Genomic DNA, 17,545 nt, shown 5'->3' on the forward strand with positions numbered 1-17,545 from the left:
TGAACAATACTCAGCATCGCTAAAAGAAGAGTTCAGTCCCTGTAGCTTAATTTTAGCTCAATAAAGAGTTTGGAAGACATTCCAATGCATTGAATATGCTTTATTTCAACCAGAGAGTTATTATGGTGAGATCACATTTTAGTAAATTTTATCATTTTTCATAATTCACTTGTAAGTGCTATAGCATCTTACTTTCTGCAAGGAAACTCATCACCATGAACATCTATAAAGTCTCCTAACTGGCTCTAACAAAATCTATCATCCTGACTATCTATATACCTACTAAATAAATACTTAGATTTATTACCTCAAGTTATTCCATTTATGTTAAAAATGCCAGAGATAGCACCCAATATGTGCTTAATACTGATTGTTGCTTTTTTCTTAAAATCTTCTGAAAACCCCAAATCTTGCTCTTTTACTTGGTTTAAGACAATTTTCTTATATTCATTCCTGATTTTCTTTGCTTACCCCCTAAGCAAAACTTGTAAATGGCTCAAATTCATTTCGGAACATTTCAAATATTAGTAATTACACTCTGGGATAACATAAAATCTTACATTGTAGACATACCCTTTCCACTCAGGTTACATTTTGCCATTTCATCAACTAAACAATGAGATGAGGGGATTATATCTTGGCTTAAACCAGTAGCTTAAAATTCAGAAAATCCTAAGTTCAAATCCTAGTTCAGCCACTTCCCAGCAGTGAGACCTAGAGACCACTACTGAGCAGTGAGATCAACTAAGCAACTTCTCTGATGGTGCTGACTTCATCAAGTAGAGAGGATTAAGTTAGACAAATGTGGGTGAATTGTTTTGCATAATTCCAAGCACAAAGTAAATGTTCCAAAATGCAAGCGGTTGTTATAATAAAAAAAAACAAAAAACAAAAACCAGTCCTCTCTATAATTATGGGAGGAAATACATTGTGTAAAAAATTAAGTGGGAAAAAAAATCTGCTCTTTTGTGGATAACTGAAGCTATCAATTCATTCACTTTCTGAGATATTTCAGAAGAAAATGGCTTAGGGAGAATCAGCTGAACTATTTCTCATTTTAGTGCATAGACAACCTGAGAGTGAGCATAACAGATTAATCAGTGTTTCTAAAAACAGACCATCTGTCAGATTATAGTTTAATTCAGGATGTTGCCCTAAAGGTGGGGAAAACACTCTATATGGCCACTGTGAAAGAGAACTGATAATTATCAGTCAATTTGCAGTCAATGTTGTTGGATAAATTTAAATTTCTTGGGGCCCTCAGTATAGAGTAAAAATGTGAATGAATAAGAGTTTTTATTTTGTTGTTTGTTTGTTTGTTTTAAACACTGTGGACATTAAGTTTTGCAAAACTAATTGACTACATTTACAGTCATGGAGGAGAAACATTGCCTCAACTTGGTTTCTTCTGATGTGTCTTTGAAACAGAGCCCTGCAAAGCTAATCTGCTCAACCTTCACCTACTGGGTTCAATGAATATGAAAAGCTGCCTTCCTGAAACTTTTCCTTCAAAGAGGGAATGATCTCTTGGAATTCAAGCTTCTACAAGGTGGCTACCTGGTGTTTTCCACTTTTGCCTTCTCCTAAAAAGCATCAATCAAGCCTTGCCCTTTCAACCCACTGAACACATAAACATGCTTTCTCCTTAACTGAACTTATGGCCACGATGAACTTGAACTCTGAGATGCACAAGAGGAGAGTTTGTTTTAACAGCTGCTTTTACAATGAAGCCCTGGAGTTACTACTCTCAAGACCCCTGGTTCTGATAGGCCGTCTTTTCACTGTCCTCTGCATTTTCAAATGCCCAGCTGTCAGGGAACACCCACTGAAGTTTTCCAAAACAAAGGCATGAAACACAAGAAAGGCAAGAGAATGCTAATCACTGGATACATGGGTATCTTATGGGGGGACCCTTACATGTGGAATAGGGTTTTTCTCCCCAATTTATTTTTATAAATTTATTGATTCCTTTGCTAGTTTATTATTAATTGTTAGAGATGTCCTGTTGCCTGAGATTGCCCTGTCCAATATGGTAGCCACCAGCAACAGGTAGCTATTTAGAGCAATTAAAATTACATTAAAAATACAGTTTCCTTGTCACTTAACCATGTTTCAAGTGCTCAGTATTTAACCACATGTGGCTAGTGGCTTCCATAAAGGAAAGCAAAAATAGAGAACATTTACATCGTGGCAGAAAGCTACTAGATTCTTTTGGCCAAGGCATAAGTCTTTCTCATAGGAGAAAGGGGATGCAGATCTTGCTAAGAGTGATGGATTTCTGGGTTCAGCCTACATGAGTCATCTTCCATACCACTCCTGGACATGCTTTCCTTGGCTGCCAATTTTCTATTTTATAAATTTCAGCAAAGAGAGGTTATGATCATTAAAAACATTCATGACAATAATCCCACTTTAGAGAAAACAACAGCAACAAGCAAAGAAGATGGTGTGGAGATCCACACATTCTACATCTTTTAATTGGTACCCATTAAATAACAAAGAGAAAAAGTACCCTCAGACCACAACTCTCCACCTTGTGTGGAGGCCAAGAACCCAGTAGGGAGAAGGCTGAAGGTTAGGTTCTCCACTCATCCTGGCTCTTAGACCACTGAACTCACATTTGGGTTCTAATGGAATGGTGATTGGAAGCATATTCTTTGATAGGAGGTTTTTAAAAGTTCCATGCCATCAGCCAGGCAGCGTCTGTCACTTAAAATGACTGGCCAGTTGCACATTTAAAAGCAAAGATAAAATTGCTAATTTATACTTACTGAATAAATGTTATCAGTATCCAGGAAGGTACCTACCCTAATAACAAGTTGTAGTTTTATTTTTATGGTGGTGGTGAAGCTGCCAGGAAAACCAAAGTATCAGTTCTTTAATTACATGTGTTTAGTATTCTTTAATACTAAAATTTCTCTTGCTCCCTTAGAACGAAGAGCTCTAACTTGTTCACTGCTGTATCCTTAGCACCTAGAACAGTCCCTGGCCTACAGTAGGCACTTAGAAAGTATTTGTTGAAAGTTGAATGACTGTTTTATTTTATTTTATTTTATTTTTTTAAAGAAACGACTCAGAGTTTTTTTTATCCTCCCCCAACCCCCAACCCCTGGTATTAAAATAAATCTTCTTCAACTGCTATCACTAATCGCCAGGATTCCCTCCTAGCCAATTATGCTTGGACTCAACCTCTACCTCCCACTCCACATTCCAAAGTTTCTATTTCTTTCCATTCCAGAAGGGCAACTCCACAACAGGAGTGAGGGAGAGGACCTGGACTCCTCCTCAGAGTCCAATAACCCTCCTAACCCTGCTCCCCCCACCCATGGACTTTTTAGATCCATGAAAATAGAATCTGTCAAGCTACCACGAAATAGCATCAGAGGGCAGGATCAGCCTTTCATAGGCATATAATCTCTGTAAATACTGAAAAAAGATTATTAAAAGCCTAAGTTTTGTCTCCAGTGAAATAGATGCAGGCAAGTATTTTGATTGTTCTGAACACATTAGAGATGAGTGCTACACAGAACTAAGGTAAACTTTGTAAATTCATGTGTCATAACACTTTGTTCCACAAAAACTATCTTATTTTTTATACTCCATACTGATACAGCCAAATAATGTGGCTCTTGTTTTTAAAGATGCTAGCAATATGTTTAAACATGTCTTCACTGTAGTAAAAATATCATATTTTATAAAAAATACATATGCATTTAATGTGATATTCCTTATAGTCAAAATCTTGATGTCATCCTCCTAATCTGGCTAAAAATGCATCCGTAAAATGAAAGAAAGGAATATTTTGCCATTCCCTAAACAACAGTTGTTTGAAGCTTTTGTGATTGCTGGTTATGGGAATTTACCAATAACAGGAATGAATTTGGATTTTCTTTTGCTGGAATCAAATGGACAATGTCACAATTAGTTAAATAATGTTGAGGCTAAATGAAGTTTGAGTTTTAGGCATATCCTTTATAGAATATAAACAGGAGCCTAAAAGTTCATTCTGAACACAGGTTGTTTCTTTCTGCCAAAACAAGATTAATAGTCAGTACCCCACCAAGGAGATCCTATCACTGAAGTAGATTATCTGCTAGTCAAATGGGTTCCTAACAGCACCTCCCTCATAGATTAAAACCAGGTTAATGTGATGTGTATTTGCTTACTTTAGCTTGTTACACAGTAAACACACAGCAAACGCTAGCTATTGTTATCTTCGTTTCCTTTGGAGAAGTTTTCTTATTTCTCACCTTATTAAAAATAAAGTCTAACTCATATAGGGACCCTCCTTACCTTGGTCCTTTCACCCATGAATACCATAATAACCTATACTGCAAAAAGGAGGCTCAGGAGGAGGATGAGGTATCAGTAGGCCTCTGGGTCATTTCTATGATTTAGATTTTTTTGAAAAGGGTAGGCTCTCTTGAAACTTCCAAGGTAGTTGCTGTAGTATTTTATTTTCCTTTAATAAGAAATGCTTTCTGAAATGTATTGCAGTGAACAAATAACAAAATTGACAAATGCCGTAAGCCTTTTATAGTTATCTGAACACACAGAATAAAGTGTAATCAAATTTATGCACATTAGGTTTGCTTTTTCCTGTACCTAGCTGTCTCTTATGTGTTCAGAAACATTTCTTCCAATCACCTTTTTTTGTCTTCTGGCTATATTTTATCATTATCTACAAATTTAATAAATGGAGCATGCATATTTCATAGTTGAGACTCAATAACTCAGGACAACAGTATTAGAAAAGAAAAAATACCCAACAAAATATTAAGCCTCATATATTTTTGTTTATAAATCTAAGCATCATTTCCAACTCAGAAATACGTTTTTAAAGTATCCCTTTAAAATACATACTTCAATCTGTCTAATTACACAAAGCTAGATACTTGGCTACTCAGATTTGAGGGAGGGGTTGTACAGGTTGGAGGGAATTTACAAAATTAAAATGTATCTTTTTAAAACCAAAAGAAACATATACATTCATTTCTAACCCACAGAGCCTACTTGCCTTTACAGTCTGCTGATAAACACTGTTTTTTTAAACATTGTATATAAAATTAAATAACATGAAAAAATAAATATGCTTTATTATATAACACATAGAAATCTGTACTGCTCAAAATATTCAGAAAATTCTAGGTGTGGCTGCTTAAAACTGTGTTTAGAAAATATGGTAGTGATATTTACAATCTTTATTTCTTCTAGGGAGAGAAGCAGTGAGGTTATAAAATACTGGTATCAAACATTTTCTCTTCCTACCTACAGAAGCTGCAAACTTTAATACGAAAATGAGGTAGACACAAATTCATAAGTTAGCCAGGCAGAAACAAAAGCACAATTCCTTCATGAGCTCATAAATTCTCATTATTTGGGTCGACAAGCATTATTCCAATGCACCTAAAGCAAAGCTCAGATAACATTTTTAGGTTTGTCATGAAAACCCCAAACAAGCAATTTCTCCTAAGGAGAAGCACAGTTTCCAAGGTGATCAGCAAGCAGGTTGACAGGACAATGCACAAAGGAACACCGAAGACCCATCTTGGATATACGGTATCACCTAGCGGACTTTTAATCTGTGATTATCTGTATGAATTAGCTTTCTCTAGAATGCTCCGGATTTTTAGCCTACTTTCTGCTGTGGTTTGATAGTATAGAGCTCTCTTTCCAATTTACTCCTCTAGTCATAGGACACATGCATTGTCTCCTTAATGTCCTCCTGGGACTGACTGCAGGAGTCGACTGAAAGGCATGTGAGTTTAAGAACCTTATTTCAGGCTGGGCATGGTGGCTCATGTCTGTAATCTTAGAACTTTGTGAGGCCAAGGCAGCAGACCACCTGAAGTCAGGACTTTGAAATGAGCCTGGCCAACATGGCGAAACCGCGTCTCTACTAAAAATACAAAAATTAGCCAGGTGTGGTGGTGGGCACCTATAATCCTGATTACTTGGGAGGCTGAGGCATGAGAATCGCTTGAACCTGGGAGGAGGAGGTTGCAGTGAGCCGAGATCACACCACTGCATTCCAGCCTGGGCAACAGAGCAAGACTCCGTCTCAAAAAAGAGAACCTTATTTCAAAAACAAACATTACCAAAAAAAGGAGTCCAAAGGCCCATTTTAAAAAGGATAGAAAAGGTTGAATTTCTGGAGGATGTTTCTCACCATGATGATTCTTAAATCCGCAATGACTTGAGCCAGAACCAATGGCTGATCTAAGATGGGGACTTAAACCCTAGGTTCACAGAAGCTTCATTTTAGGTATGCTGGAAACTATATTAATAGTGATTTGGGGTTTCTTTTCTAAATATTGCTCTTTAGTAACAAGCGTTGAAGTAGGCTATCTCCATTTTGACCTTGGAGAAGGCTAATTCACACAGCAGCAGTTGCTTATTGACATCGTCTACTGCATGGGAGTACTTGGAGAGAGAAAGCAACCAGGCAGAAGGACTAATTGCTACCCTTGGTCTCTAATAAATCTAAGTTGCTTTCTGTTGAAAGCAACATGTTAGCACCTCCAACATACTTTTTGTTGTTGTTAGTTTCACCGTCAATTACAATGATGAAGCACCATGGAAGTGGCTTTATGGCTATTAACACAATTACTGAGGTATGCTTACATTTGGAATTACTAAGATATTAAACCAAAGCATCCACAGAAATAAACTTACAACCAAAACCAAAATTCTACAGTAAGAATCTGAAAGACTACCCTCTCACTCGTATATTTAGGAAAAGTAATATATTACGAAGATATCTATTTAAAGAAAATGCTTTTGATTTAATTTTTTAAAATCACAATTAAAAGCTTTGAAGAAGTGGCCTTGCTCTTAGACTATAGAGGCTTTTAAACACATATTTGAATAATGATCACTTTATAAAGAAACCATTGAAATCATATAGGCAGCAAAATGAATTTAAAAATGCATGCACTTGCTTCTGTGCATACTAGAGTATTATAATTTCTTTCTCTCTCTTTCTTCCTCTGTTTCAGAAAACTGTGTGCAGACCCAAGGAGAACAACTACATGAAATAAACCTATGTCTTCAGTTACAATAATTAGCAGTTCATGTTTTAAAATTTAAATATTTATGCTCTAAAATATCTGCAGGAGAGGGTAGTGATCCTGTGTAAAAAAAATTTAGCGTATTTAGAAAGTGTTTAAGGAAGAGAATACCATGGAAATTAATTTATAATTCTCTAAGACTTATGCTTTTCCCCACTTTCCCAAATAATTCTTCCTGGAGAGGTAAATATAGAATAATCAATGGAACTGAGATGATCAATGGAATTGAATCTGGGAAGGGAAATGCAGATTTCTTTGTTTGACCAAACCACAAGAACATGCAATAAATAGGCTTGTGTGTTTCTTCCTAAGGGTTAAGATATATATTTTTTTTTTGGTCAAAATTAATGAGCTACTACTTTGTGGAGAGCTAGTAGACTTTCTAAAACATAACTCTGGCACTGGTATTGCTGTTGGTCGAGTGAACTGGGTGAAAATATAATGAGCTCAACAGGAAATTTCACGAAAAATAATATATAATAGGAGATGAGGGAAGCTGGGAATGTCAGAAGATGTTCCTGACATTCTAAGGTTATTTCTGATCTTCAGAAATGTTCATTTGGGGAAGGTGCCATTATTGTAGGGAAAATGCTCCTAGTGAACTGACTAGAGGAACAACAGACCAGAGCTCTCTGACTCAGAGTGGCATGTCTTAAGTTCTGGAAGAAAATACTTACAGTCCAGCTAAATAGTACCAGTGGAGATAATGCTCCAAATTCTTCTAGACTTCTACTTAATACAAAGTATGTTGATTATATAGTTAGTGCTATACCTGCAGACATGACCCCAGCCACTGGAACCCTTGACTCTTAGAAATGTCAACAGGTATTAACCATGTCACTTCACTTAATCTGCTTTTTAGCTGGTTTCAGGGATGGTTAAGACTTCTCAAAACCATATTGGGTAAAAAACATTCTGGATATGATTTAATATAATACTTAATTCAGCTTCAGTGCAATTAATGTATTTACAGGACCATTTTTACTCTATTTACATGAAGCAGCCCTAACAGCTAGCGCCACAGCTTATGGGCACAACTCAGCCAAAGTATAGTTTTGACACAGCTGATCCTTCTGTTTGCCAAGAGCTGCCCCTGAAGTTTGCATCGTATTTACAGTGGCAAACCTGTTTCACCATGTCAGCTGCTGGCTAAGCAGATAGCAAAGGAAGACTGGGACCAAAGCAAAAAATGGTCCCAAATGGGCTTCCTGTCTCTGTGCAAGAGAGAGAACATTTCTGACACCCTGAAAGGCACCAAGTCACTTGTTCCATTTTTGGTCTTTTGCATTTTCAAAATGATTTTAGTCTATTTTGTGGGCATAGCCTTTGTAAAAATTATGTTCAGAGCTGTACCTGAGTCACACAGGCAAATTACAGTCACTGAAGAAAAATTGCTTTGGCCTCAATAAGCAGGTATCTTTCCCAAAAAGTCAAAACTACTATAGCTTAGAAAAGGAAAGAATGTGTGCTATTGAGTTGTCTGTTAAAATCAGTGTGTGTGTGTGTGTGTGTGTGTGTGTATTTAGGCTAAGAAAAGGCAGCTACTTCTTGGCACCAGGTCCTATATGAGGTACACATATTCTGTAAAGTCACTTTGGCAATATCATAAAAAGTTAATTCTATTATGCGCCAATATGGAGAAAATAATAGACTATTTATAGCAGAGTTTCCAGGATGCCCTTGTAAGTGTGACAATTATCTGCCGCAGAGGAGTGCCCCAGAATACCTTGGAATTAGATAGTTTGGTTAACAAACATGAATAGTTAGGGCCGTACCGAGCTCCAAGGGCCAGTACTCCATGCAGCATCGTGTGGACAAGCATGTGTGTTACACTGCTCACGATCGGGAGGTTTATCAAGAATTTCACAGCTCAAATCTGGAAACCGTTCACCGTTGGACCGCTGACAGACCACCAGTCTTGTTCTTATGCCTCCACCACATAGCTTAGTGCACTGGAAGAAGGAAAAGGAAGGCTGCTGTTATTTTGTCTGAAAGGCCAATGACAAATTTTCTTTCTCTCTGATTTCATAGCCAAACTCAATTATGGCATTGGGCAAGGTAAGCCTCTGACAGATGGAACCAAGGTGAATTACAATAGAGATACGTAAAACAGACCAAGGCTCTCCTCCCCTAATGGCAGGTATTAGTTATTAAGTGCTTTTTCTTCACTTGCACTGAGGGCTTTTGCATATATTATCCAATCAAGAGGAGTATAATCATTTGTCCCATCTTATATACGAAGCAAGTAAGGTGAAGGGAGGTTAATTAACTCGATCAAGGCCAATCTGTTAGCAAGTAACAAAGATTCTTTTTTTTTTTTTTTTTTTTTTTGAGACGTAGTCTTGCTGTTACCCAGGCTGGAGTGCAGTGGCATGATCTCAGCTCACTGCAACCTCCGCCTCCCAGGTTCAAGCAATTCTCCTGTCTCAGCCTCCCAAGTAGCTGGGACTACAAGTGTCTGCCATCGCACTCGGCAATTTTTTTGTATTTTTAGTAGAGACAAGGTTTCACTGTGTTAGCCAGGATGGTCTCAGTCTCCTGACCTCGTGATTCCTCCCACCTCGGCCTCCCAACAAAGATTCTTTGAGAAATACCAAACCAAACCAAAACAAAAAAAAACAAAAACTACCCAATACCAAACAAAGGAGATAGTGACTTAACCGGTTCTATTTTCTGGCAACTTCTAAGAAGCTGTCACCAATCCTTGACTCCTCTCTGACTCCAGTCTCCATAGCCCTTTATGACGCTAACCTATTTTACTGTATCTCTGAATCTGAGGACAACTATGACTTTCCCCTTGGATGAATAAACAGCATGGTGGGAACACTGGATAAGGTTCTGACTCCTGGCTAGATCTAAACTTCTGAGGCAGGAACACGTTGTGTTTCTTGGACAGTGCTGCCGCACTCAAATCCAGCAACACTGACATTTGGTTTCCCTGCTGTGTCAAGGCCAGATCTCCCACAGAATTTGGAATGATCTGGTCTGTGCTGACAGCAAAGCATCCCAGCAAGTTCGTGTACTCTCCTGGCTTGAATCCAATTACAGAAGCTTAATCACAGGCCCCACAGGATATAACTTTTCGAGGAGGTTTTGGGAAATCCACAATACATGAGTCACAAAGCCTCATTCCCTTTTCTTTCCCTTCAATAAAGCTCTCCAGAATGACATAACTGTCAATGAAAGTCAACAATAATCCCGTTACGACTGCCTATGACTAGTAGGTTATGTGGCTGAAACCATGAACTGTGGACACGTGATTTCATTTAGCCAAGCATGTGGACTAACATGCCCATTGATCTCATTTGTCTTTTTCCCCCTCATGGCACTGGCACCTCCCAAGTGTTATTTCTCATTTTTTATTTGATAAATGTTACAGTCAAGACAGAACAACTCAACGAACTTTAAATATGTGCTCTCCCTGTGGATTCAAGAATAGAGAGATGTATTCTTAGTTAATTAAACACAAAGCAATAAGCATCTAGTCCCCATGTATAATATGGGTTCAAACCCCCACTTAATCACAGTATTATTAATAATTATTCTTAACATTAATTATTATTACATTATAGTAACAGTTGATTAAAGGCTATGTGCTAGGTATTTGATAGATGCTACCTCATATAATGGTCATAAATACTAAGAGGTTGGTGCTATTATTATCCTTATTCACAGATGAGGATATAAATATTTGGCAAAGATACTACATTATTTGCCGAGGTCACAAAACTTTTAAGAGCCAGAGCTGGGAACAGGACATGGTTTCCTCAGCTTCCAGTACTAAATTGCCCCTTATCAGTCATCACAGGCAACTCTGAAAAGGTAGTAGCTAAAGAATTCCATATTTGAGAATATACAGCTAACTACTCACTTCTGCAATAAAAACACATCTTCTTTCATGAGAATTATAACACCTATTCAATCTGGCTTCATTAGAGACTTGGAAGGTTGGGACATTATGCCATGGGAACAGGGCATAACACAAACACCCCAAAACTACGAAGAAGAAAGAGGGCAAGACTTTCATGGACCAGTTTAACACATATTTTCAATCACTTTAAAAGCATCTACTTTTTATTCATCAGAGGTGAACAAACAACTTAAACCAGTATTTATCTGTATTCTCTTCTAATTTTGCTCACCTGTGTACCCAAACTCTTAGTGGTAATAGGAACACTTAAAAATAGTCCAGAATTTAAGAAGACAGGTTTCCTAGTTAATCCCCACTCCAGAAGCTTCTACTAGAGCTAGTTCTTCTTTCTTAAAATAAAATCTGAATGATAAATACAGTTTGGTTAACACAATTCCTCTGTGTTTATAGATAGATATAGTTCACTCTCACCTCTCCCCAGTTGCCATAAGCCCACTGAGGACAAGGGCCAGATTCACAAGCTCTTTGCTCATCAGGTTTTATTCTCTCCACACAGTCATTTGCGGTGTATCCATTTTCATCCTGACATACAACAACACGCCGCTGGGATCCGCCAGCACAAGTACTGGAACACTAAACACATTAGTTGACAAGTTAATTCTCACCTCAATCTCCATCTTAGGGACACAAAAGCAGCTGGTTGAAAGGTTAAGACAAACGTGCTGAAAAGCATTTTCAAGTCATCCACGAAGGACAAAAAGCAATCAGGAAAACCTGAGAACTTCCCCATTGTGGGGTTGTTACATGTACACATCCTATAGATACACCTGGAGGGCAGAAATGTGTCTTCTCTTCTGGCATGCCTCAGGCCCTCCACGGGGGTTCCGTAAATGCCTAATGTGACTTCCAAAGCAGGCCACTTACTGTCTTTTTCCCCTCTGCATCTCTAAGAGGCACAGAGGTGTCGATGGACACCACAGTTTATTTGAAAATTCTTTTCAAAACTTCAAGTGCCTATTTAGAACCAATATTTGATTTCCCTTTCAACACAGAGGTCAAATTACATGCTTAATGAATTGCCAGTTGTTGAAATTAAGCTTCTGTATGAACTCATTCAATTACTCCAGGAAAACATCATAGAATGTCATTTAGACATCACTTCCTAGGAGATAAAATGTTCCTTTCTCTCTGTTTACAACAGCCTGAACCTCAGTGGCAAATGGTAGCAAGACTTGTTTTATTTATATTTTACTTCCCCAATGAACTTAATTGAATTTCATCATGACAAACCTCTCTTTGGCCGCACTTTCAGCCTAACACCCTCTCTTTCATGGTTTGTTATGGTGTTGTGTGTGTATCATTTCATTTCCCACATGAGCTTCTCATAGGTTACTTACTTATTTACACCTGAAGTGTTTTCTTCTTTCCATAATTTCCTTATCTTTTTAAATCCAAAATGTTTGCTAGTGTCCTTTACTCTGACCCTTATAAAATCAGTTTGCCTATAAAATAACCATCTGGTCCTCAAAGCAATGTATTTCTCACGATTTATCAAGACTCAAACTGCATTTGCAAGCATGTTGTTACTTCCAGGTTCTGAAGGCTGATTTTTGTTTTCCAGCAAATTGTAGCTCATATCAGTGTTATTTCAAAATAGGCTCGATCAAATATTGCTTCTTGCTGGTCAACTTCTTCCGTATCAAGATGTGAATACATTTTGTTGCTTATTGAACTGGACCACTGTTAATTTCCTTGCCCATGATGGTCAAATTATAAGTGTTTTTAAATCAGTACCTACACTTTCATTTTATATTGGGTTTAATTTTTAAATTTAGAGCCAGATAATAGATTTATTAGTTCCTCTTGAGAAAATATTTAGGTATTTTTCAGGTTATAAAAATGTTACCTTTATTCTTTGAGGATTCTGGTATACTTACTCTAAATCTCAAAATATTCATTTCCTACTTTTTTTTTTTTTTTCTTTGAGGTGGGGTTTTGCTCTGTCATCCAGGTTGGAACACAGTCGTATGATCACAGCTTACTATGGCCTCCACCTCTCAGCTCAAGCAATCTTCCCACCTCAATCTCCCGCATAGCTGGAGACCATCAGTGCACACTACCACACCTGGTTAAAATTTTTAAATTTTTCGTAGAAACAAGGTCTCACTATGTTGCCCCAACTGGTCTCGAACTCCTGGCCTTAAGCAATCCTCCTGTCTTAGCCTCCCAAAATGCTGGGATTACAGGAGTGAGCCACCATGCTTGGCCTTACTTCCTACCTTCCTACTTTTAAACAGCTTAGTACATAATCAAAAACAGAGAACTATTATTTTAATTAGCTTTGTTTGGGGACCAGAATTTAAAATGTTAGGAAGGGCCTTGCACGGTATAAATAGATTTGTAATCTATATCTTGGTCCTTGGGTTTTCTCCTTGATAATATAATCTTGTATCATTTCTTTATTATGTCACCCGTCAGCTTTATTGCCCCAGTAAAATGTCAGGCTCCTTGAGGAAAGGCTCAATGTTATAACTTGTGTCCCTATTATGTCCCATAGTGCTGGTCACAGGATATACTATCTGGTCCAGTTAAAGATTCTGGAAGAAACAGCTCTAGAAACTCCATGGTATTCTCTCTCCAATACAGCTGATGGGTATAAGGATGAACACCTGATCCACGGCCAACCAATCCACTGGCCACCCAGGGAGCAACTGGATACTTCCTACTGAGAATCCAACTAAAGTGCTGGTGACAGCTCTCAGCTTGGGTCAAGCAGTTGCACTGCACATTCTTGAGCTGTCTGAACGCTGAGCCTGCTTGGGTCTTTATACTCCCACAGACAGATGAAGTATTGTATATAACCTTTCTCCAGGTCTAATTTTGCCATTATTTGATTAACAGGGATTCTTAGTTCCATTCCTCCATGTTGCAGACTTTCAGTCTGGACTTTTGTTAACAAAGTCCCCGACCTCTTTAAATGACAACATTTTCTTAGGTAAACATTTTTTTGAACAAACTTTGTATCTATTAGTGAAACTCACTTGAAATTTGTCATCCGCAATGGACAAAATAAAGGAGAATGGCTTTTAGAGAAGCAAAGGGTGATAGACATTTGTTTTTTTCTACCTGCTCAAATCAACATCCTTTTCCTTACATCTGGCAGCCCAATTTCCTTTAAGAAAACATTCCTCCCCACAGCAGATGCCATCTTGGTCTATCAATTAAGACACTCTGCCCTATTGTGGTCAGAGGTGGACAACTGGACTTTCCTGGGAATTTGAATCCTCAGCAGAATAACTCAAGAGTGGCATAGGCTTAAAAGGGATTAAGACAGAAACTCTCTAAAGAAATTATCCCTTAGTTACTCTTCTATCTAGATCAAGGTTTGGCAAGCCACAGTCCAAAGACCAAATGTGTGCTGCCACCTGTTTTTAGAAATAAGGTTTTATTGGAACAGGGCCATGCCCACTTATTTACATATCATCTATGCCTGCTTTTGTGCTGCAACACACAGCTGATTAGCTGTGACAGAGACTGTATGGTTCACACAGCTGAAAAGATTTACTATCTGGCCCTCTGCAGACAAAACTTGCCAGCCCCTGAGATACAGCCCTGAAGATGCTCTGGTCCCTGTCCTTACTCGGGCTAAATGAACAGCATTGTTTGTTTTTCTTTCACTTGAAAGAGTCAGTTTCTTTTCTTTTGTTTGCAAAACTCCTAATTGGTAACACACCTTGCTCAAGTGTATACAGAAATCTATCATAAAATGAAGTTCTTACTCCAGAAACCACTGAAAAACTTGATTCCCATTCTCCAGTGTTTATAACACTTTGCTGCCTTTTCTGCCATGGAAGGCAGGAAGACCATGTACAGTTTGTGTACCATGCAATGCAGTGCAAAGATGACGTACATCCTTCATCTTCCTGGGAGTAGGTCAGACACATCAAGCTAGGGCTGAAAAATCACATTGTCCAGCTTCAGCCTCACTTAACTTAGGAGAAAAAAAAATATCCAAACAAAAAACAGGCACAATGAGGAAAAGAATGGTATTACCCATTGCCACAAAAAGCTTACCTAATCCTCCCTAATTGGGAGCTCTGCCCAAGGGCAGAATCATTCAATCTTAAAGGAATGCATCATCCCCAAATGTAGTCCTAAATAAGTACAGCACTAAAAAGCTTTCTTTAAATCCTAGTGCTATCATTAGACTACACATGTGTGAGTTTTGAATTATGTCAACAAGGAAAAACCATGAGACACTCAGTGATTACTTCCCTGGATCACCTTTTACTTTCTCTGAACTGAAATCTCTTCTAATCTAGGGCAAAGGAAGCCCAATAGTGGAAAGCAAGAGAGGGGGATGGGATAGCGAGGGTCTTGGGCAACTTGGCAGCTGTTCTGCACACAACCAGCACAGACAGGGGTGCGCAAATGCTCAGTGGCTAATTAGTATTCATCAGAAAGTACATCTAATTTACTGAAACATAACCGTGGTGGGAAACAGACAGCTTCCTTCTAATTCTTTTTAGCCCAGAAACAATTAAACAGAATTAGCAGTACTAGAAGGAAACTAATAGTAAACAATTAAAAAGAAGACCCCTGAACAATTAGTAAACACCTAACTATGTCCCTATCCAGGATCCCTTAAACCCCCGCCCCGCTCCTGCAGTTCCATTTAACATGTCCGGTATTGCACAGCATATATTTTATTTAGCAAAAAGTTTAAAACATTCCAAAGCATACTTTTCTTTTGATATCAGATATCTGTCAAGGCCTTCCTAATTTGAAGGACAATGATAATGATAGTAATAAAGACAACTTGTCAACATGTATTAAGTTCTCACTCTGTGGCAGGCAGGGCACAAAGCACTTTATTTGCAGCATCTCATTTAATTCTTACAGCAACCCAAGAAAGCAGGAACTATTGTTATCCTCATTTTACAGATAAGAAAACTGAGGCTCAAAGAGGAGAAGGGAACTGTAGAACTTCCCCAAATTTAAAAGCCAAACCAAGGCATCTTCCCTCAGGGATTGTGCTGGTAACCTTTAGGTTGGGGCACTTTTCTCCTAAGCACAAATCTTACCTAGACTAGTATTTCCCCTTAACCCAGGACAATGACCTACTACTACAAATTACACAGCAACCATGCCACTTTGAGACTGCACCCTTCTGGAAAATAGTAGAAAGGAAAGTGGCTTTCATTAAGAATTCCCTTTCAGAAGAGTTTCTCTGTCTTCTCAACTCCCCTACAGGTATGAGCTGCCTGTGGCCTCCAGGATGAATCATGATGGTATTCTTGGTACCTTCCAGGAGGTCATGTGATCATATCACCTAGCCACGATATCCTCTTTCTCCACCCAATCGAGGCAGCTTATAGGTGCATGCAGGCAGTATCAGTATCATCAAGGGCTGTAATTAACCCATTACAAGTTCCTCAAAGCAAATGAAAATGCACACTGTCAATCCCTTGTAAAGAAAAAAATATGCTCTAAAGGTGTTTCTAGTCTCTTTTCCCCCAAACCAACCTCAAGTGAAAGAGAGGCAAGCAAACTAAGGAAAGACTTCAGGGAATACTCACTGCTCCCCAGGGGCCAGTTCTCCACTGGTTTCCACCGAGCACGTGGGTGCGGCTAGGGCTGGCGCTCCGGGGACGATAGTCCTCATCTTGGAAGGGGTGCTGAGCTAAGCCACTGTCTGGGGTCCTTTGAGGGCATGGTGACATGGAACAGTCCTGGTCAGTTTCTGGGATATAATCCTGGTCGCACTCACTCCGATCGATCACGTGGTCACTGTAGTTGACACACACCACTTGCCGGGTTGCCCTACCTTGCCCACAGGTCACAGAACACTAGGTTGAATGTTCAGAAAGAGAAAGGGTCAGTCATTTGGTGGAGGGGTTGACAATTCCTGAATGTGCATTTGTGTAAATGGCCCACCACTTTCCCAAATTGCTCAGGCCAAAAACCTTGGAATCACCCTTGTCTCCTCTCTTTTTTTCCCACCCCATATGCATTTCAGTGAAAAATCTGTAAGCTCAGTATTCAAAATCACAAAATATAACCCTTTACAACAAAAGTCAAATCCTATCCTTCCTTCCAGTGATTTTCCAATTCATCTGAATAATATCCAAAATCCTTACATTGATCTACTAGACCCTTTATTATGTGGCCACTGACTAACCACTTTGACCCATCTACCATTCGCCACTCACTGCACTCCAGCTATGCTGGCCTTACTGATGCTTCCTGAACAAGCCAAGAACACTTCCATCTGAGGGACTTCATACCTACTGCACCTTTTGCCATACCACTTAGATACCCATGTGGGTCATTCCCTTACTTCACTCAGGTCCTGCTCAATGTCAGGCCTTTTTTGACCACCCTCTCTAAAAACACATCCCATCATTCTCTATTCCGTTTCTCATCTTGACTTCTTTCTAGGACTTATCAGTACCTGTTGCTACATTACATACTTCCTTATTTGTTCATTGACTGGCTCATCCATTGGAATAATCTCCATGAAGGTAGAGGCTTTATTATTCATTCTTCACTGCTCTTTCTCTAGCAAGCTTTCACCAGTATCTGGTGAGTAGGCAGATGGATC

The 17,545-nt window shown here is 38.8% G+C and overlaps 1 protein-coding gene and 1 long non-coding RNA gene across 6 annotated transcripts in view; one reads left to right on the forward strand and one right to left on the reverse strand.

Annotated features, from left to right (window-relative positions):
* Positions 1-8,839, forward strand: part of LOC117083093 — a 32,527-nt gene extending 23,688 nt beyond the window's left edge. For 2 of the 3 annotated variants that reach the window (XR_004436938.1, XR_004436940.1), the window contains exon 6: positions 1,429-4,586. This is a non-coding gene — a long non-coding RNA (uncharacterized LOC117083093). Of the gene's footprint in view, positions 1-1,428; positions 4,587-6,998 lie in introns of those variants that run through there. The other variant, XR_004436939.1, reaches the window with a different exon arrangement.
* The window catches only part of ADAMTS9 (ADAM metallopeptidase with thrombospondin type 1 motif 9), a 175,365-nt gene that overhangs the window by 71,013 nt on the left and 86,807 nt on the right, over positions 1-17,545 (reverse strand). For all 3 annotated transcript variants that reach the window (XM_033210354.1, XM_033210353.1, XM_033210352.1), the window contains 3 exons: positions 16,521-16,790; positions 11,413-11,574; positions 8,846-9,022 (listed from right to left, as the gene is read on the reverse strand). In XM_033210354.1, coding sequence (XP_033066245.1) covers positions 8,846-9,022; positions 11,413-11,574; positions 16,521-16,790 — 609 coding nt within the window. The remainder of the gene's footprint in view (positions 1-8,845; positions 9,023-11,412; positions 11,575-16,520; positions 16,791-17,545) is intronic.

This window comes from Trachypithecus francoisi, unplaced genomic scaffold, assembly GCF_009764315.1.
Source record: "Trachypithecus francoisi isolate TF-2019V2 unplaced genomic scaffold, Tfra_2.0 Lachesis_group0, whole genome shotgun sequence".
NCBI classification, from domain to species: domain Eukaryota; kingdom Metazoa; phylum Chordata; class Mammalia; order Primates; family Cercopithecidae; genus Trachypithecus; species Trachypithecus francoisi.